This window comes from Scyliorhinus canicula, chromosome 21 (assembly GCF_902713615.1).
Source record: "Scyliorhinus canicula chromosome 21, sScyCan1.1, whole genome shotgun sequence".
NCBI lineage: Eukaryota > Metazoa > Chordata > Chondrichthyes > Carcharhiniformes > Scyliorhinidae > Scyliorhinus > Scyliorhinus canicula.
The window spans coordinates 60230405-60251606 of NC_052166.1; the positions used below are offsets into that span (position 1 = coordinate 60230405).

At 48.8% G+C, this 21202-nt stretch overlaps 1 protein-coding gene across 5 annotated transcripts in view; it reads left to right on the forward strand.

Annotated features, from left to right (window-relative positions):
• LOC119955420 (ral guanine nucleotide dissociation stimulator-like) overlaps positions 1-21202 on the forward strand; it is a 187038-nt gene that overhangs the window by 125166 nt on the left and 40670 nt on the right. The window contains exon 1 of one of the 5 annotated variants that reach the window (XM_038781543.1): positions 4717-5074. The exons of 3 other annotated variants lie outside the window; for them this stretch is intronic. In XM_038781543.1, the coding sequence (XP_038637471.1) occupies positions 4886-5074 (189 nt within the window). In that variant the 5' untranslated portion in view covers positions 4717-4885. Of the gene's footprint in view, positions 1-4716; positions 5075-21202 lie in introns of those variants that run through there. One more of the 5 variants, XM_038781539.1, reaches the window with a different exon arrangement.

The window sequence follows — 21202 nt, forward strand, 5'->3', positions numbered from 1 at the left end:
CTGAGACGGACAGAGCTCGCAGCTAGTAGCACAAACCTTCACCATGTGCTAACAGTTTAGACTGGTCAGGTTAGGCATAGGTCTTCAGTTAATCTAACATAGTGTCGGCCCACAGTGCAAGTATGCTCAACAGCTCTTAGCTTAATAAAATAGAGTTGTACTATTACAGGTGTTGGTAGCCTGTCTATGTTACTGCTAAGGTAAACGCAGTCTCCACAGATCCAGAGTACCCAACACATCACGGAGTAAGCTCAAGGGGCCGTGTGTTCGTATGGCTTAAACTGTCCGAACGTCACTGCGTGGCGAGTTCCCTATCTCGGTGTTCCAGCAGTGAATGGTGTAGGGAGGATGCTAGTCTCCCGCCGGTAGGATTGATTCCTCCAGGTGGTGATCACAGAGGAGAAAGAGAGGAACAACAAGCGAGAGCCCCCAGGATACTCCAGAGCTCACGACCGTCTTTTTTTTTGAAGTGTGGTCACTGTCGTACTGCAGGGAATGCAGCAGCCAATCTACGCACAGCAAGATCCCACGAGAAGCCGAGATATTGACACGGGGAGGACTGCCCTGCTCTTCTCCGAAATAATGGCATGGGATCCTGCACATTCGCCTGAGAGGGCAGACGGAGGTCTTGGTTTAATATGTCCCCCCTGAAAGATGGAACCTCTGATAGTGCGTGCTCCCACTGAAGTGCTGCCAGATGACTCCATGGTACTATTTTGAAGAGCCCTCCATTGTATCCTGCCCAATACTTACCTCTTCACCAACCCCGCTAAAAATAGATTGTCTAGTCATTACCGGATAGTTGTTTGTGGGATCTTGCTGTGTACAACTTGGCTGTCGTGTTTCCCATATTTCAAAAGTGCTTCATTGGCTGGAAGGCACTTTAGGATGTCCTGAGGTCATGAAAGATGCTGTATAATTATAAGTTCTTTATTCAGTAACCTTTTGTGTAGTTGCTAGTTGAAAAAGATAAAGGTTAGATTTTATAGCTCAGTTGTTAAGTATCTAAGGAAGGGTGTGCTGGCCTTGGAAAGGATCCAGAGGAGGTTCAGAAGAATGATTCCTGGAATGAATAGTATGAGGAGCGGTTGAGGACTAGACTTGTTGGAGGTTAGGAGGTTGAAGGGGGATCTTATTGAAACTTATAGGATACTGCGAGGCTTGGATAGAGTGGACGTGGAAAGGACGTTTCCACAAGTAGGAAAAACTAGAACCAGAGGGCACAATCTCAGACTAAAGGGACAATCCTTTAAAACAGAGATGATGAAGAATTTCTCCAACCAGAGGGTGGCGAATCTGTGGAACTCATTGCCGCAGAAGGCTGTGGAGGTCAAATCACTGAGTCTGTTTCAGACAGAGATAGATAGGTTCTTGATTAATAAGGGGTTATGGGGAAAAGGCAGGAGAATGGGGGTGAGAAAAATATCAGCCATGATTGAATGGCAGAGCAGACTCGATGGGCTGAATGGCCTAATTCTGCTTCTGTATATTGTGGTCTTATATTCAAGTGAAAGATTAATAGACTTTTGAATACTGAGAGAATTAAGGGATGGGGGACATTGTAGGAAGGTGAAGTTGAGGTTGAAGATCTGCCATAATCTAATTGAATAATGGAGCAAGCTCGACGGCCCGAATGGCCTGATCCTATTTTTCATGTTCCGAAAGTTGAAGGCAATATTGTTCCGGAGCTGACCACTAGGGGCCATCTGGCTTCTGGAACTGCCATTTTGTTTTTAGAATCATAGTTTTCTTGCCATATTGAAGACTCTGTCCCCCTTTCTGGTGGTTGACACTGGGTTGGATTCCCCAGGACGGATGGACTGTACCACGGACAGGTAATTCAGCGGGTGGGTTCTCGGCGTTGAGGGGATCCGGCGGAGTATGTCAGCAATCTCGCATACAGGACCGGGGGTGGGGGGGGGGGGGGGGGGGGGGGTGCACAGACTGGATTCAGGGTAGTTGGAGCAACAGCATTTGACATATTCAAAATGAAAGAAAGATGTTTGTTTAGATAGTACTTTTTTTTTAAATATAATTTTTATTGGAATTTTTTACAGAAAATATAAAACATAACGACAAACAATGAAATGCAACAAAATAACCCATAATAACCGTACCACGCCCAGACCGTATCGACGCATGTATCACATCCCCCCACCCCCCCACCCCCCAACCCCAATGAACAACAAAAGAACTTCAAAATAAATTTAAATTAAATAAACAAACATAGTCATCGTCCGCCCCCCCCCCACCTTTTCCCTCCCCCCCCCCACCTTTCCCCTCCCCCTTTCCCCCCCCCCCCCCCCGGGTTGCTGCTGCTACTGTGATAGTACTTTTTAACCACCGCTGGATGTCTCAAAACACTTTACAGCCAATGAAATACCTTTTGAAGTGTAGTCGCTGTTGCAATGCAGGAAATACAGCAGCCAATTTCCACACAGTAAACTCCTGAAAACAGCAGTGATAATGATCAGGTAACCTGGTCTTTGTGATGTTGATTGAAGCATAAATATTGGTTAGGACACTGGGGACAACTCATCTGTGCTTCTCCAAAATAGTCCCAGGGAGTCTGTCACAGCTACCTGGGCAGGTAGAGCTTCAATTGAACGTCCCTCCAACAGTGCTGTACTCCACTCCCTCACCGGAGTATTAGCCTCAATTTCTGTGTTTGTGACCTGGGGGCAAGGGGTGGACTTGAACCCAGCACCTTGTGATTGAGAGGTGAGAGTGCTACCCACTGAGCCACGGCTGACATTGTACAGAGTCAGCTATTTCTAAAACAACACACAACCTTAATAATTCCCAGTTTGTTTGATTTTATTTTTTATTTGTTTATTGGCTGTGAAGGGGTTTGGCTAGCTCAGTTGGCTGGACGGCTGGTTTTTGATGTGGAACGGCGTGGGTTCAATTCCCATACTAGCGAGGTTATTCATGAAGGCATCGCCCTCTCACCCTTGCCTCTTGCCTGAAGTGTGGTGGCCCTCAGGTTAAATTATCACCAGTCAGCTCAGTTTACATTGGGTGTGGGTTTATTGCCCATACCTAATTGCTCTTGAGCAGCTGGTGGTGAATCATAGAATCCGTATAGTGCAGAAGGAGGCCATTTGGCCCATCGAGCCTGCACTGGCTCTCTGAAAGAACACCCTAAATAGGCCCAATCCCCATAACTCCACCTAACCTTTGGACAATAAGGGGCAATTTAGAATCACCAATCCACCTAACCTGCACATCTTTGGTCGCTGGGAGGAAACAGGAGCACTCGGAGGAACTCACACAGATATTGGGAGAACGTGCAGACTCCACACAGACAGTGACCTGAGGTTGGAATTGACCCCGGGTCCCTGGCACTGTGAGGTAACTGTGCTGCCGCGCCACCCCAAAAGGCGTTCTTGAACCGCTGCAAATCCTTACGGCGTAGGTACATATGCAGCTCTTCTTCAATAAAGAACCCCCCCCCACCCATTAAGTCTGAATAGAATCGAGAGGGTGGCATGGTGGCGCAGTGGTTAGCACTACCGCCTCACACCGCCAAGGACCCGGGTTCGATCCCAGCCCCAGATCACTGTCCGTGTGGAGTTTGCACATTCTCTCCGTGTGTACATGGATCTCACCCTCACAACCCAAAGATGTGCAGGGTAGTAGGCGAATTGGGGCTGGTTTAGCTCACAGGGCTAAATCGCTGGCTTTTAAAGCAGGCCAGCAGCACGGTTCGATTCCCGTACCAGCCTCCCCGGACAGGCGACTAGGGGCTTTTCACAGTAACTTCATTGAAGCCTACTCGTGACAATAAGCGATTTTCATTTCATTTTTCATTTCAATCACCCCTTCATTGGAAGAAAGAATTGAATCCACTAAATTTATTTTTTCAAAAGACTGTATAGAATCCCTAGCGTGCAGAAGTAGGCCATTTGGCCCATCGGATCAGCACCTATCCTCCAAAAGAGCACTTCACCTCGGCCCAGTACCCCTCCCTATCCCTGTAACCCTACCTAACCTGCACACCCCTGGACACCAAGGGGCAATTTAGCGGGGGGGGGGGGGGGGCAATCCACCCAACCTGCGCATGTTCGGACTGTGGGAGGAAACCGGAGCACCCGGAGGAAACCCACGCAGACACGGGGTGAGTGGGGAGGAGAAAGTGCAAACTCCACACCGTCACCCGAGGTTGGAATTGTTGGATAGCAATGGACTGGTTTATTATTTTATAAATAAAATACAATCCAGTCCAGTGTGCCACGGTTGGAATTGAACCCAGGTCCGTGGCGCTGTGAGGCAGCGGTGTTAACCACGAATGGGTGGGTTGCATTGGACCTGTTTATTATTTTTTAATAAACTCCAGTCCAGTGTGTGTGCCACACAGTCACCCGAGGCGGGAATTGAACCCAGGTCCGTGGCGCTGTGAGGTACCAGTAACCACCGTGCCACGAATGGGTGGATTGCATTGGACTTGTTTATTATTTTTTAATAAACTCCAGTCCAGTGTCCCACACAGGCACCCGAGGCAGGAAATGGACCCGGGTCCCTGGCACTGTGAGATACCAGTAACCACCGTGCCACGAATGGGTGGATTGCAATGGACTTGTTTAAAATGTTGGTTTTAAGTCACTCCAGTCCAGTGTGTTGAGAATCCAGTCCTTTGCTGGGAGGCTGCACTCACTCAGCTGAACAATGCGGCTGACATCATGCCTGCCCGGGAGGGCTGGCGGGCGATCGCTGCCACATCCCATTTAATGCTGAGCCCCAGCGCGCAGGCTGCACAGAGCGAGCGGGGGAGGAGGAGGGCGCACACGGTACCGGGTGTGTCTGTAACAGAGCAGGGGCAGGATGATGATCTGAGCACCCCCCTACCTCCCGTTCTGACACATACTCACAGAGCCTTTCACACATGGTTCGCCTGATGTGGCCGGACTTGCAGAATGACTGCGAGGCGGGCGGCGGGCAGAAGAAGATGTTTGACGGCTCCCGGCGCGCCAGGAACATCTGGGACGGCGTGAGGCTGGAGGTGAGCGGGCAGCCCAGCCCTGTGATCCTTCACAGCTTCACCCAGCTGGACCCCGACCTGCCCCTCACCGAGGTAAGACCCTCCCTCCGTGCTGTGAGGGGCGATCACTGCTGTGTGCCATGGAGGAGTGAGTGATTGAGTGAACCCTGTTTGTTGATGTGCTGGTTTGTGTGGGGGAATGGAGAGGAGGTATGGGGACTATTCACAATCCCCCTCCCCCCCCCCCCCACCCAAAAAAAACAGACAAAAGTGCGTTTGCCAAATCCTCAGCGGAATGAGGAGACAGAATCAGATAGACGATGCAAAGACATCTGGACGCTCCTGTGTTATTGTTTTGTTGTTGTTGAATTCCCTCACATCACAGGACGATTACTATGGGAATGCAGGGACTGTGGTGTGTTCCACAATAAGAGGAGTTTCCCCCCACCCCCTCCCCTCTGTGCCACGAAACGAGGGGGGTGCTGACCAAGGTGTGTTTTATGAATATTGTTCCACCGTTTCATCTCACCCCTTTCTCCCCCCCCCCCCCCTCCCTGCCATCTGAGATGAGGAGATTGAGATCCACCTCTCTGGGGCTGAGGGAGCAGAACCTCCGGGAGGCCGGCCAGCGTTCTGGTTAAATCCCACCTCCCTTCATAACCCACAGCCCCCAAGATCAAACTGTCCTTGGGCTCCTCTACCAAGCAGCCAGACAGGGGCACCCCCCATCCTGATTCTCTGCCCCATGCGTTTGAAACCTTGTGTAGACAAAAAAAATGCTTGGAAATGTGAACTCCCTGAACAGATTCTGCCTGGAGTCTGTTTGGGGGTTATCATTGGAGAGAGAGAGAGAGAGGATTGGATTGTCTCCGCGCTGCCCTACTGCAACGTTGTGCGTTTCTTCTTACTTTTGTCAATGATCTTCCGAGCTTGCCGAGAGATTTATGTTTGCTTCCTCAGCTCAGTCAGGGCGATTTGATAACCATGTCCACATGTACATCACAGGAGTGTTGTGAGGACGTCAGTTTGACTCTGGGCTCTGACCCAGCAGGTTGAGGGGGAAGGCAGGTGAATGGGGATGAGAAACATATCAGCCATGATTGAATTGAGCAGACTCGATGGGCCGAATGGCCTAATTCTGCTCCTATGTCTGATGGAGATTGTGCAGTGCCTAAGCATGAAACTAATGTTAAGACCTTGACATAAGTGAATACGTTGGGGGGGGGGGGGGGGGGGGGCGCTACTGCCTGTTTTTGGATCATCAGCATTGAGGAAAACCAAGTCTATGGGTTCTCCCCCTTACCTGTCCCATCTAAAGATTTTGCTGACACAGTGACCTGATCTTCTCCGGTGAGCTGTCACTTGTCAGGTGTGCCAGGTCCACCTCGGGCCTCACTCTTCAACGTTAGGGACTGTTCCCTGTGTCTCTCACTGGCCTAACAGTGGGCGTCCACAAATTTGCCTTCACCACCCCAGTGATTGGTCTTCATTGACCTGCGGAGCAGGTCGGGCCACCCAGAGGGCGTGCTGACATCTCCCACGATCAGAGCTCAACCCCTGACATTGGCCACTTGGGTGAGGCCGCAGAGCCTTTGGGCCCCAGCAGGAGTTGGCATTGTCAGGAGAGATGGACAGAGAACTGGACAATAAAAACGTGAACGAGTGTGGCACCAAGTTATTCTGCTTTGTTAAAAGTGTGGATGGTTGATACCCATGAACCTGGCACCTCCATGTTGACATGAGAATGGCCAAAGTGATTTAGAAATTTCTTGTTTATTCAGAAAGAGAACTGACAGCCCTGGAGGTATGAGAAGCACACATGGATATATGTATGTGTGTATCCATGCTGTGCTTTTAGGGCAACACGGTAGTACAGTGGTTAGCATGGTTGCTTCACAGCGCCAGGGTTCAGGTTCAATTCCCAGCTTGGGTCACTGTCTGTGCGGAGTTTGCACGTTCCCCCCATGTCTGCATGGGTTTCCTCCGGGTGCTCCGGTTTCCTTCCACAGTCCAAAGATGTGCAGTTTAGGTGGATTGGCTATGCTAAATTGTCCTTCGTGTCCAATAAGGTTAAGTGGGGTTACGGGGATAGGGTGGAGGTGTGGGGCTTAAGTGAGGTGCTCTTTCCAAGGGCTGGTGCAGACTCGATGGGCCGAATGGCCTCCTTCTGCACTGTAAATTCTATGTCCTATGTGTTGGGGTGGTGGTGAGCTATCTTCTTGAACCACTGCAGTCCATGTGGTTAAGGTACACCCGCTGTGCTTTTAGGGAGGGAGCTCCAAGACTTTGACCCAGCGACAGTGAAGGAACAGCTGATATATTTCCAAGTTGTCAGGATGGTGACTGACTTGGGAGGGGAACATCTAGGTGGTGGTGTTCCCATAAATCTGCTTGTCCTTCTAGATGGCAGTGGTAAAGATTTCTGTAGTTTAAGGGTCTGGCATACAAAGTGTTAATGTGGGACTGCATACATTAATGCCCACACTGTAATGTAAAAGAAAACATGACCTGAGTCTAGAGGGCAGTCTTGTACTGGACTGAGACGTGTATAGATGCAAGCATGGAGACAGCTCCAGCTGAGACCTATATTATACATGTACATATATAGATATGAGTTGTTAAGACTTATTATGAACTATGCAAGATTCAGAACCTCTGTATGAGACCTATCAAAGTACACACAACATCTTATTACAGTTTTTGCAGTCTTTACTGATGAGGTTGAAGGAACATCAGCTTCTTAACCGCATTACATTCTTGGAAAGAGCATTGCCAGTTTTAATTTCTATGTTCCATGAGATGTAGTCAGGTATAATAAATGATTTAATTGCTAAATTTCTACCACCCAAAATAAATTCAAAACTGAATTAAGAACAACTCCTAAGCGAACAAATATACAACCCTTCAACAACGCAACATGGACGTGCCATGCCTTTCGTCACCTTCCCCACCATCCCTCCTGCTTAATTCTGCATCTCTCACTAGTGCCGTCGCCGAGTGTTCATTCTTTTTTAATGAGCTCAGATAACAACAACTTACATTTATGCAGCACCTTTGGCACAGCGAAACGTCCTGTGGAATCATTAGATAAATCAACATTGTTTAGATGACCCAGTGCCCCCTGCCTCTGCAACTGCGTAACCTTTTCCATCCCGCCTCACCCCACCCTGTGAACTCTCCACCCCTCCAATTCTGGTCTCTTGTGCATCCCCGATTTCCATCGCTCCGTCACCTGCCCATGGCGTGAGTTATTTTTGGTCCGATTAGATTCCTGTTGAGTGCCTTGGGGTGTTTAACACAGGTTATATACGGTAATTGAAAATCCTTGTTGTTGTTGTTGTTAAATGTGGAGGGGAATAATGGTAGAATGATACTGCACAGAAGGGGGCCATTTAGCCCTTTGGCCTGTGCTTGTTCTTTGAAAGAGCAACCCAATTAGCTCCACACTCTTCCCGTAGTCCTGCATATTTTCCCCTTGATAAGTTAAGATACAATTCCATGTTATTGAATCTACTTGCACCACCCTCTCAGACAGTGTCTCACTGCTCGTTAAAGGATTAGGATGTGGCAGCCAACGTTGTAGCTGTCCTGGCTCGGCAAGCATCTCCTCAGCCTCGCTATTGATAATGGGCTTTATCTTCCTGTTTATAGATTTGGTTGACTGGCGCACAGGCACGGTTACCCACCCAGAACATTGCCCGCCGATTCTGTTTTTGTTTCTTTGCATAAAACACGACTGTCTTCAGAGGACGAATGATTGGCTGGTCTTTGGCAAGCAGCCAACGCATTGAAGTAGAGGCCAATGTTTTAAACTGGTCATTCTCGGAATGTGGGCGAGGCTGACGAGTTCTCGGGCATTTGATGCCCGCCCTCAGTAAGATGGCTGAGGCTGGGGAGGGTGCGCCATCTAGGTTGGCACAACCCAGGTGGCCTGCTGGTTCACCTGAAATGAAAATCGCTTATTGTCACGAGTAGGCTTCAATGAAGTTACTGTGAAAAGCCCCTAGTCGCCACATTCCGGCGCCTGTCCGGGGAGGCTGCTACGGGAATCGAACCGTGCTGCTGGCCTGCCTTGGTCTGCTTTAAAAGCCAGCGATTTAGCCCAGTGAGTTAAACCTGCGCCTCAGGGGGTGTTCAAGAGTTTACCACACTTCTGTGGTAAAGTGTAAGGAGACGGGCAAGGGTGGTGGCTGGTGCCCATCATTGTACCAACTGCGTGCCATCATGTCAGGGCACAGATGACACAGTGCCCAGTAGGATATCCTCATTGCCCACACTTCAAAACAATGTTTTGAATGCAGTTGATATTTTTCTTCTTGCCAATTCCCCCTTTCCGCTCCACTTCACTTAAAGGTGCTCGTCCACGAGCGCCACCTGCCCAATGCTGGACCTTAGGCGTGAGTGTCAGCTGGCTATTTGGCCATGTAGGGCATCGCAGCAAAGTTTGCTCCTGCCCTCACTGCATATCTGCATACTGCATAAGTCACTTATAAGTCACTAGTTGATAATTAGCAGCCAAGAAACCTTGCTAATCATACTTCATTCCCCCCCCCCCCCCCCCCCCCCCCCCCCCTCGTCCTGGGGGAGTGGGGTGTGGCTGAGGCCAGGTTCTCAGCCTCGAGTGCTCAGAGTAAATCTGTACTCTTCCACCACTCCTACTGTCCCTCCGCTCTTCTCCGAAGCAGTGCCTTGGGATCTTTCACGGCCACCTCAAATCTTAACATCCCGGCCACAAGGCAGCACCTCCGACACTGCTGCACTCCCTCAGTCCTCGACTTCTCTGCTCAAGTCCTGGAGTGGGCGGCTTAAGGTTCAGGGAATTTCGCAAGTGGAAAAAAACCTTGGCAGTGGGAATGTACGGAAATGTAATCTTCTGTGCAGATGTTTTATTGAGTGTGGGGGGTTTCTTTTTTTGGCTTTGCTCAAGGACGTTCATGTTTAGAATAAAGGAAACGACAATACTGGGGAAACTGGCTCCAGGAGCCTTCAACAAAACTAATACCGACAACACAGGAGGAAGGTTTTCTCCTTTTGAATGATCTTCTTTGAGTTGCTGCGAGGAGGGAAGTCTCCTCTGAGATTGCCTGCTGCATAAATTAGTCAGTGACGGCTGATTTGCCACTCAGGGGCATCCATATCAATGCTCCCATCTCTTTCTTTTTCTTCTTCCTCTGAAGTCTGGTGCGGTCACCATTTCTCACCCAAGTTGCCCTTCTTCGTGTGTGGCACTCGGCCAGTGGGTATTGACAGCTATCGGCCATGGGGCAGGGGCGGAGGGGATGGGCAAGTTCCACCCTGCCATCATTTGAATCAATTGTTTTCAGCGACATTAGCTCGAGGGGTAAATATTGTCCAGGATGCCAGGAAGAGCTCTCTTCCAAACCGTGCTGTTGAGCTAGCAGGTGGGGACTCGGTTCGACAGTCCACCCAGAAGACGGCACTTCTGGGATTGCAGCACTCCCTCAGCACTGCACTGGAGTGTCAGCTTGGTTTAAGTGTTATGCCCCAGCAGAGACTTCAGGGATGGACAGTGGAGGTGGAATCAGTTAAGAAACAATGGAATGCTGTAGTGAGGAGCGAATGCACTTCCAGGATTGAAGTCTGTTATTATCTTGTGAACCTTTGAATTGATTTGAGATCTGTCAAGGATCATGGGGCTCTGTGTCTCGCATTGCCTCACAGTTACTTTGAAACAGAAGGAAACTTAATTAAACGCAGCCACTGAAAAGAAAACAAATCGGTTTGAGTGACAAGTTACCTTGCCGGGGCCGCACGGTAGCATTGTGGATAGCCCAATTGCTTCACAGCTCCAGGGTCCCAGGTTCGATTCCGGCTTGGGTCACTGTCTGTGCGGAGTCTGCACATCCTCCCCGTGTGTGCGTGGGTTTCCTCCGGGTGTTCCGGTTTCCTCCCACAGTCCAAAGATGTGCAAGTTAGGTGGATTGGCCATGATAAATTGCCCTTAGTGTTCAAAATTGCCCTTAGTGTTGGGTGGGGTTACTGGTTTATGGGGATAGGGTGGAGGTGTTGACCTTGGGTAGGGTGCTCTTCCAAGAGCCGGTGCAGACTCGAGGGGCCGAATGGCCTCCTTCTGCACTGTAAATTCTATGATAATCTATGATAATCTATGATATTGGACATAAATACGTTTGAACAGATCGCAGCCATACCTGTGCTGAATTCCTATTTGCTATCGTATCTGTGGGTGCGAGGCAGCATATGTAAATACAGTGGGTTTTCCTATAGGCCTCACAGCACCAGGGACCCGGGTTCGATTCTGGCCTTGGGTGACTGTGTGGAGTTTGCATGTACTCCCCATGTTTGGGTGGGCTTCCTCCCAGTGCACCGGTTTCCGCCCGCAGTCCAAAGATGTGCAGGTTAGGTGGATTGGTCATGCTAGATTGCCCCTCAGTGTCTAAGGATGTGCAGATTAGGTGGGGTTGCCAACTTGGGGGGGGTTGATCTAGTTGGGGTGCTGCTCCGAAGGGTCGATGCAGACTCAATGGGCCGAGTGGCCTCCCCCTTCACTGTAGGGATCCTGTGGCTTCCTCACCAATGAGATTGGCGGTGAGGTGGAACAAAATGAGGAAGTGCTGGATAAACCCAGCATCTATGGAGAAACAGGAGTTGATGTTTCAAACCCAGACGACTATTGTCTGTTTTCCCCTTTGAGTGGGGGAGAGCTGACTGGTGGTGATTTAACCTGAGGATCACCACACCTCAGGCGAGGGGCAAGGTTCAGAAGACGGGGCCTTCATGAATGACCTCAGTGGGTGCAGGAACTGAACCCACGCTGCTAGCCTCGTTCTGCATCAACCAGATCTACCCTCCCAGATGGACATAAAATATCCCATGACTCTGGTTTAAAGACGGTAAGGGGAGTTCTCCCCACAGGTCCAGAACAATATTTATCCCCTACCTGCATCACTAAAACAAGTCATCTGGCCAAGGTCGCATTGCTGTTTGTGGGATCTTGCTGTGCACAGGCAGTCCGACACTTCTAAAATGCTTAATTGGCTGCAAAAACTTTTTGGTCTACCCAAAGCCTAAATCACTGCTGCGTGTCTGCAAAAAAAAAACGGGAAAGAGGTTTGTCAAAGTCATTTTCATGAGGACCCGTGGACACCTGGTGCACAAGACTGTTTACCAAAAAATGACAGGCCCCCCCCCCCCCCCCCCCCCCCCCCCCTTTAAAAGACATTTCCAGAATCCTCAGAGCCTTCTAAACAATGCGGTGTGTGTTTGTGCTCGCCAATATGAACCTTGACCCTCCCAACCATAGAGAACTTACCCTGCTCTTCCTGTCCCTTCAATCAGTGAAACATTGACAACAAGCTAGATTCGGCCTGCAGTTAACAAGCACTCTGTTGCTGTTCAACCAGAAAGGAAATAACTGGAATGTGCGCAGAGATAATGGGCTTGAACAAATGAACTGTTTAACCTAAAATCCCGGCGCTGCAGATCCACCGCTGTGCTGGCTTGCAATTCAGAAAATAAATGATCCATAATGTCGAGTGCGTGGGGAATGGGAAAATGAATGCCGCCCTTGTGAGCATTGGTTCTGCCCTTGCTATCTCTTGAGTGTGTCAAAAGCTGGCCGCAGCCTGTTTTGACATTAAAGGAGCTCTTAAAGGAGCAGCGTCAGCAGCCTGTGGAGGAGAGCGGCAAAATGGAGAGAGCACAGGCAATGTACAGGTGAACATTGTGAGATCCAGATGGAGCTCAGCTCTCATACCCTTCCTACACACACACACACACACACACACACGTGACACACATGACACACATGACACAACTCACACATGCACAACACACACACGCCTCAAAATAACACGTTAATATGAAATGAAAATGGCTTACTGTGACAAGTAGGCTTCAAATGAAGTTACTGTGAAAAGCCCCTAGTTGCCACATTCCGGCACCTGTTTAGGGAGGCTGGTACAGGAATTGAACCGTGCTGCTGGCCTGCCTTGGTCTGCTTTCAAAGCCAGCGATTTAGCCCTGTGCTAAACCAGCCCCTCATAATATTCACTGCTCCCCCTGCAGCCCTACAGCCACACTCCCTCTCCCCGAGTCTCGCTTCATTAGAAAGTTATACAGCTTGAGACCCACCACTTCACATCAACTGTGGGATAAGGTGAGGAAACTGGTCTCCATGAACTACCAGTTTGAGATCTCTGACCTCCTCTAATTCTTCCCTCTTGTCTTTGCTCGCCACCCCCCCAATCCCACTGGGGGCCATGTTCCCAGCTGTCTGTGTCCTCTTGGCCCTGGAATTTCCATCCTCAACCCCATCACCTCCCACCCCTCTGAAAGCTTTTTAAAAAAGAAAAAAATTTAGAGTACTCAGTTATTTTTTTCCAATTAAGGGGCAATTTAGCGTGGCCAATCCACCAAATCTGCACATCTTTGGGTCGTGGGGGCGACACGGGGAGAATGTGCAAACTCCACACGGACAGTGACCCAGAGCCGGAATTCGAACCCGGGTCCTCAGCGCCGTAGGCAGCAGTGCTAACCACTACGCCACGTGCCGCCCTCTCTCAAAGCTTTCATCAAGCTTCTCCGTTTGCCTTTGACAGCTGCTCCTGCGAAGGGCGTTTCACTGTGCCAAAGGCGCTGTGCAAGTGTAAGTTGTTGTTGTCTGACCTCACCAAAAAGAATGAAACCTTGGCCGTGGCACTGAGGGTTTCCTGACACAACAGCGGAGCAGGAAGTGGGGTTGGAAGGGGAAGAAAAGAAATTCACTGTTAGGCCGGCCTCCAATCTCCACTCTCGGCGGGAGAGGGATGGGGAGAGAAAAATAGAGGGGGTTTGTCCTTGTGTTTGTGAGCGCCGATGGTTGAGGAAAGAAAAGAGGGATCTGTCCTTCCTTCATACTGCTGATTAACAAGCTGCTCATGTTTTGAGAAAGCTCCTTTCTTTCTCAGTATATTCGTGCCTGTTCCAGGGTGACTCAGTCACTGTATCTCATTGACACCAGCCTGTACTCCTCTGCTATAGAGAGGAGGAGAAAAACTGCAGCGTGATTACATTTCTTTCAGTGTCCCTGTATTTGGTTGAAAGCCTCGGCCTATTTGTCAGGCCTGTGCTGAACAAGATAACAATACATGATTGAGTGAATGTGTTTTTGAAAATCTGCTCTCATAGACCGGGTATTGTGTGTGGCAATTGGTGCAACCTATGAATGTCACTAGTCATGTGATCTTGAACTGGGTTTTGGCGAGTGTACAGGGATTACTGAGTGGCATCAAATTGTACATTAATAGTGCAATTGTGAATATGAATTTGTGACTTGCCAGCATTAGCATTCAGTAATTGAGAAGATCTATGACTCTTCACAGTGCCGCGGATACATTCAGACATCAGTGAGCTGCATTCATCTGAAAACCGGCTCTGGGATGAGATTATTTTTCTCTTGATGTTTTAGAGTTTTTGGGCTGCGATATTGCAGCAGCCCACAGAGATCATGTCCTCTTGCCTGTTTGCCTCGTCTCCTCATTAAATATATAAGGAGCACAGGCACGAAAATGTGTCTCTTACATTGGTTAAAGATGATGTGGAGATGCCGGCGTTGGGCTGGGGTGGGCACAGTAAGAAGCCTTACAACACCAGGTTAAAGTCCAACAGGTTTGTTTTGAATCACTAGCTTTCGGAGCGCAGCTCCTTCCTCAGGTGAATGAAGAGGTGGGTTCCGCAACCACATATGTAGACAAATTCAGTGATGCAAGATGATACTTTGAATATTCAAAGGATTGGTGGTGGGGAGGGGGGGGGGGGGGGGGTGATGGTGGTGGTGGCGGGGGGGGGGGGGGGGGGGGGAGGACGAAAAGCGTAACAGGAACCTAAAGATTGTCCTAGCTCCCCGACTGGGTCTGGGCTGCAGAGATCGAGAAAGGACGATTCTTGATCTTCGCTGGCTTAGCTGGAGAGGAAGATGGCGCCACTGTCATCTCTTGTGGTTCCCAAAAGTTCAAGGTAGCCGCGCATCTAAATGCTCAGTTGCTGGAGCTTCAGCGAATGTATTCCTCAGCTCATACCATGTGCTGCAGATTGACACACTCGATGTTAGTGCAGTGAGCAGTGCACACATACACATTGCACATTTACTTCCTAAATCATATTGGCATAATCTAACAATATAACAACCACGATTGATTTGAATGCTTCTGAGTTAGCAAATGGGCTTGTCCAACCGCCCAGGCTCCCATGCTGGAACATGCCTTATCCGAATATTGGGTGAAGAGCTCAGTTTGGATCGCTCACAGTCAGATTGTCTCCTGATGCTTGCCAGCTAAAGGAAATAATTTGCATTTGTATAGCAACTTGTGCAACCATCGACCGTCCCAAAATGTTTTACAGCCGATGGAGTAATTTTGAAGTGAAGTGTAATCATTGTTCTGATGTAGGAAACGTGGCAGCCAATTTGCGCACAGTAAGCTCCCACAAACAGCGATGCAGAAATGACCAGATCATCTGTTTCAGTGATGTGGACTGAGGGATAAATATTGGCCAGGACACGATGGATAACTGCCCTGCTCTTCTTCAAAACGGTTGCCACGGGATCCGCCTGAGGGCAAATATGGTGCAGGTTTTGCATTTCAGGCAGGATAAAAACGGCATCTTCAACAGTGCGCCCCCCCCCCCCCCCCCCCCCCGGGGGTGCTGCATCGGGGGCCAGATTGTTCCAGCCTTTCGCACTGGATGGATCTACTGGTCCCGCTGATGTGAACATGGATTTCAATGGCTCACGGTTGTCTGCTGAGGTCTCTGGACTTGAACCAGAGGTGAGAGAACTGCTGACTGAGCCAGGGCTGAGGCCAAGGCTCCCATGTGAAGACTGACTGACCCCATTATGTTGATATGGGGCTTGATTAGCTAGGTGGCTGGACTGTAGTACAGAACAATGACAACAATAAGGTTCATGCCCTGTGTCGGCTGCAGAAGCTCACAGAGGATTGCCCCCTGTCTTCCCCATACTTGATGCAGAGTGGCGCTCCTCAAGCACTTTGGCCAAAGGGCCTCCTTTTGTGCTTGAAAACGCTATGACTTGTCTCTTTCTGTAACATGGAGTGATGTTTATGGTCCCTCCTGGTCTATGGCTAATGACCTAACATGTACTGGGGAGTGGGTGGAACCTGTGGAGCAGAATCCCCAACAGAAAGAGGCCACCTCAGGTGATCATCATCATAGAATCCCTACAGTGCAGAAGGAGGCCATTTGGCCCATCGAGTCTGCACCAACCATGCACTCTAGCCATGTCCATCCCCGTAATCTAACCTGCACATCCCTGACACTAGGGGGCAATTTATCATGGTCAATCCAACGACCCCATACATCTTTGGATTGTGGGAGGAAACCGGAGCACCCGGAGGAAACCCACGCAGACACCGCGGGAACGTGCAAACTCCACGCAGACAGTGGCCCACGGCCGGAATTGAACCCTTGGTGCTGTGAGGCAGCAGTGTTAATGACTGTGCCGCGTATTAAACCTTGTGTATTAAACCTTGCATATAATAAAATTTATGTATTAAATCATGTGTTAAACCTGAATGCACCGTGATGAGGGGGAGGAACTGAGAAAGAAAATTGTACCAGAGATGAATTATACTGAAAGTCCGGGACTCCGAGAGTTTATAAGAGAAGGTGATTTAATGCAAGGTAAAGCAGCAATTTCGATGTACAATCTTTCCACAAACCTCACAACTTGTTATTATGGTTGTCTGAGGAATGTTGGACAGCAGGACTGTCTGCATCGTTCATTCCCGTGGCATAATCTGTTCTCGGCCTGGAAAAGACAGACAGCAGAACTGGGCTGTGTTTGCTCCAGGTTATGCAAACAATGGAATTGAACTTAATTGAAGGGTGTTTCGGGGTTCTTTGGAATTACTCTTCCAGAAAGTTCCCTGCCGCGGGTGCCAAAGGAACGTCTGGCCGACGACAGATGTGATTACCGTTCATATTTATTCATTGTGCTTGCCAAGATGAGGGGTGGCAGTGCTGGGAGGTAGTTTACTGTTTCCCCTTGGGCCAGCTAATAATGCCCGCGTCAAGCTCAGCGCCGATGGGGAGCAGGTATGCAGGGTACAGTTCTCTCCATGCCTCTTACTTCACTTTAAGCTCAGTCTCCAAATGATTGACAACAGAATTGGCCAGATCTTCTGTTTCTGTCGGAGATAGGGAGAGGTGACATGATCACCAAGAAGCTTGTTGCTTCTGCCGATGGAGTCAATCTCAGGCCTTATTTCTGTGATTCCCAAAAAATGGTCAATACAGAAAGGTCCGCGATAAACCCCCTGTACTGTGCTGGCTGCCTGATGCTCACAGGGGTGGGTGGTAGTTCAGGATATTGCTAATTATTTCAGAATCTTTGGACAGTGGAAGGGAAATGTTGACCCCGGGCATACTCCTCTGAACCCTTCACTGGTAATGCTCCCTCTCTCAGCTCGCACACATTGAATGACCGTTTGGTGGTGGCAAGGAGGTCTATTGATACCTCTGGAGTCCAGAGTGGCCACAAAGAAGGAGTTGGGGCGCTACCCTAATACCTGCCAGCCAATCTGGAGAATTAAACTGGAAAAGAATGTTTTCCGTTGACAGGAAATGGATGCTTAATTTTCTGTCGAAAAGATCGATTTGGGTGACAAATATTTATTGTAGCCATGATGTCTCATCTGGCAAGGTCTCAAGGGACTAAGATGTGAAGCAGTGACAGTACTTTCATTAAGGAAAGAAAACAAATGGGGATTCCCACAGTAACTTCATTGGAGTGTTAATGTGAGCCCACTTGTGACACTAATAAAGATTATTATTATTATGTATTTTCTTATGAGCTAAAGGTGTTGGATTAAATCTGTCACAAGTACGTGTTGTGTGTGTGTGTGTGTGCCTGTGTGTGAGACTGTGTATATTGTACATGCGTTTGTGCGCGTATGTCTCTGTGTTTGTACAGTGCTGAACGACTGAACGAATGGAAATTGTAACCACAGTTAAATCCTTCCATAAACTAAAGCAGGAAGGAATCCAGTAAATATCATCCTGCGTAATGTGCTTTCCAGAAATCTTCTGGTTCGCCAAATGCTGAGACACAGACAGATTGCATTTACACAGTGCCTCGTCACACCCTTGACAATTTTCTCAAAGCCCTCACATGAACTACCTTTGAAATGTAGCCGCTCTGATATCTATAACCGCAGCTGCCAGTTTGTGCACAGCAGGATCCCACACACGGGAAAGCAAGCTGACATTCTTGTGTGAGGGAATAATGCTCGCCAGGTCACTGGGCAAACTCTGCTCTCTTTTTTCGAATGGTGATATTAGAATCTTTTTTTTAAAAAAGCCGGTGGGGAGTCTTAGTTTAACATCAGATTGGAAGATGTTGGGGACCTGCGGCAATGACACTCTCTCAGCACTGCACTGAAGCACTGAGATGTGTGTTTAATGGAGTTTGCACATTCTCCCTGTGTCTGTGTGGCTCACACCCCCTCAATGTGCAGGATAGGTGAATCGGTTTAGCTCAGTTGACTGGACAGCTGGTTCATGATGCAGAACAAGGCCAGCAGCGCAGGTTCAATTCCCGTACCGGGTGAGGTTATTTATGAAAGTCCCGACTTCTCAACCTTGCCCCTTGCCTGAGATGTGGCGGCCCTCTGGTTAAATCACCACCAGTCAGCTCTCCCCCTTAAAAAGGAAAGCAGCCGTAGGTCATCGGGAGACTATGGCGACTTTACCTTTACCCTTGGTACCGCACTGGGAGCGTCAGTCTGAACCACGTGTAACCAGTCTATGTAAAGGCGCACGTGGTTCAAGAATTGCACCCTCCCTTCATCTCCAGGTTACCTTGGAGCAACTGGCATTGAGTCGTGAGCTCATGTGAAATGGCTCGGGGGGGGGGTGTTTAACTACTTGACGGGCACTGTGTCAATGCAAGTTCTTGTCCAGAGAAGTCTGCGAGCTGGTTACTCGGCCACTGTGCAATCATTTGTAAAACTGGGGAGAGCAGATACTGAGGCAGCAGCCGTGACACATCTTGGTGAGGGGAAACCCCGGTCACATGAAGCACGAGGACGGAGGGCAAAAATAAACGCAGTGACGGAAGGAGAAGTGGTATCTGTGGACAATGACATCCCAGAAATAGCCCCTTGGGGGGAGAATAAGGGGAAGTATTTTTGCCATTTCATCAACTCTCCGTGAAGCTGATTTAGTGGAAGTCCTTTATCGTCTCACGATTGTGTCAGACTTTAGCGAGCTGCAGAGACCCAACAGTCATCAAATTAGCAACCGCATGCACTTCTGAAATGTGAAAGTCCCAGTCATGGCACTCGTGCTGGTCAGCAGAACCAAAACTACGACAAAACCAAGAAATAAAAGAAAAATTGAAACTGCTCAGCTCACAGATTGCTTCCACGCTGTTTTCGTTTCCTTCTGAGGATATTGGTCATTCGGGTAATGGGGGCAATGCTGTGGGCTGACCTTCGCTATTTGTGAACAGTGGGAGACGGGAATGTTTGCGACCGCAGGGACTCAAAGCAAAACACGGAGACAAATGGTCTGTTAGCTTCTGTTACAAAAAGATTGATGTTTAGACTAGAATAGAATTCCTACAGCACTGAAGGAGGACATTTGGCCCATTGAGTCGGCACCAACCCTCTGAAAGAGCACCCCATCTAGGCCCACTCCTCTTCCCCCTAACCGTAACCCTACCTAACCTACACATTCTTGGACACTAAGGGGCAATTTAGCATGGCCAATTCACCTGACCTCGCACCTGTGGACTGTGGGAGGAAACCGGAGCACCTGGAAAAAACCCAAGCAAACACGGGGAGAAAGTGAAAACTCCACACAGACAGTCATCCGAGGCCAGAATTGAACCTGGGTCTCTGGTGCTGTGGTCTGTATCAGAGTAAAGAAGCCTTACTACAAGCAAACTGAGCATTGGTGCGCCTACACCTGGAGAGCTGTGTGCAGTTGGTCTGTTTGCCCAAGGAAGGATATACTTGTTCCAGAGAGTTAACACATGTTCATTAAACATGTTTCTGGGCTGAGGGGATTGTCCTATAAAAAGAGGATGAATAGATTAGGAGTGGGATTTTCCAGCCCTTCCCTCCAGCGGGATCTTCCCATCGTGCCGAAGTCGATGGAGATTTGAATGGCATTGCCACATCCATCACGGGAAAACCCGCCCCAGCATGGCCGGAAAACCCCAGCCCCGGTCTATATTCCCGGCAGTCGAGAGGAACGAGAGTTGGTCCAATTAAAATGTACCGAATCGTTCCTGTTTAGGACTCTGGACGTTTCACCATGTTAACGGTGCTGTAGAAATGCAACTTGTTCTTGTTGTCTTGGCTAACACAGCTGGCAGCAATAAGATAAACAGTCAGTCACTTTGTCTCTGGTGATACTGGTTGAGTAATAAATCTAACCCAGGCAGTTTCAAGTATTCTGATCATAGAGTGGGCATGTCGCTGCTGAATCCGATTATAACCTGTGTCACGTGCAGACACTTCCCAGAACCACTGGATAGATTAATGGAATCTTGGCCTTTATCTTGGGGAGTTGGACTATGAAAGTGAAGGCAGTGATGTTTCAGTTGTACAGGACCTTTTCGAACCCCACCTGGAATACTGCTTTCAAATATGAGGCACAACTCTTCGGGAAATTCATGGAAAAGGAAGTTGTCGTGTCTGCTGGTTCACTTGATGGTTGATCATAGAGGAGGAGGTTTGAGAGGCGATCGGACCCAACCTTTGCACTTACATTGGGTCCCTGGGCCAGTCAGTGGGAGGGAGTTTAGTGCAGGTTCACCAGAATGATATCGGGTGTCATAAACCTGACTTGAAGCCCCTTGAGAATAGAGGGTAAACCAACTTAGCTCACTCAGAGGGGGTTGCAAAAGTTTGTAGTTCTTTTATCTAAAGCGTATTACGATCCCATACAAAACCCCAACAGTGGCCGGGATACTGGACAAAACTCCCAATATTTTATTTTAATTTTGTATGACTGAGGAAAAGATACTTTGCTGCAGGAGTGTTTTCATGCAAAGTAGGGATATGGTATATTAAAACAAACTTTATTACTAACACAGTATTAAAATATCTTTCACATCACACAAGAAATTAACTTACACTTACTCCTTAAACAATGCTAATCAATACAGTGACACAATAACCCTTACCTGTTATCTTTATTCCCTCTCAAACAACAAAAATAACCCAACCCAGCTCT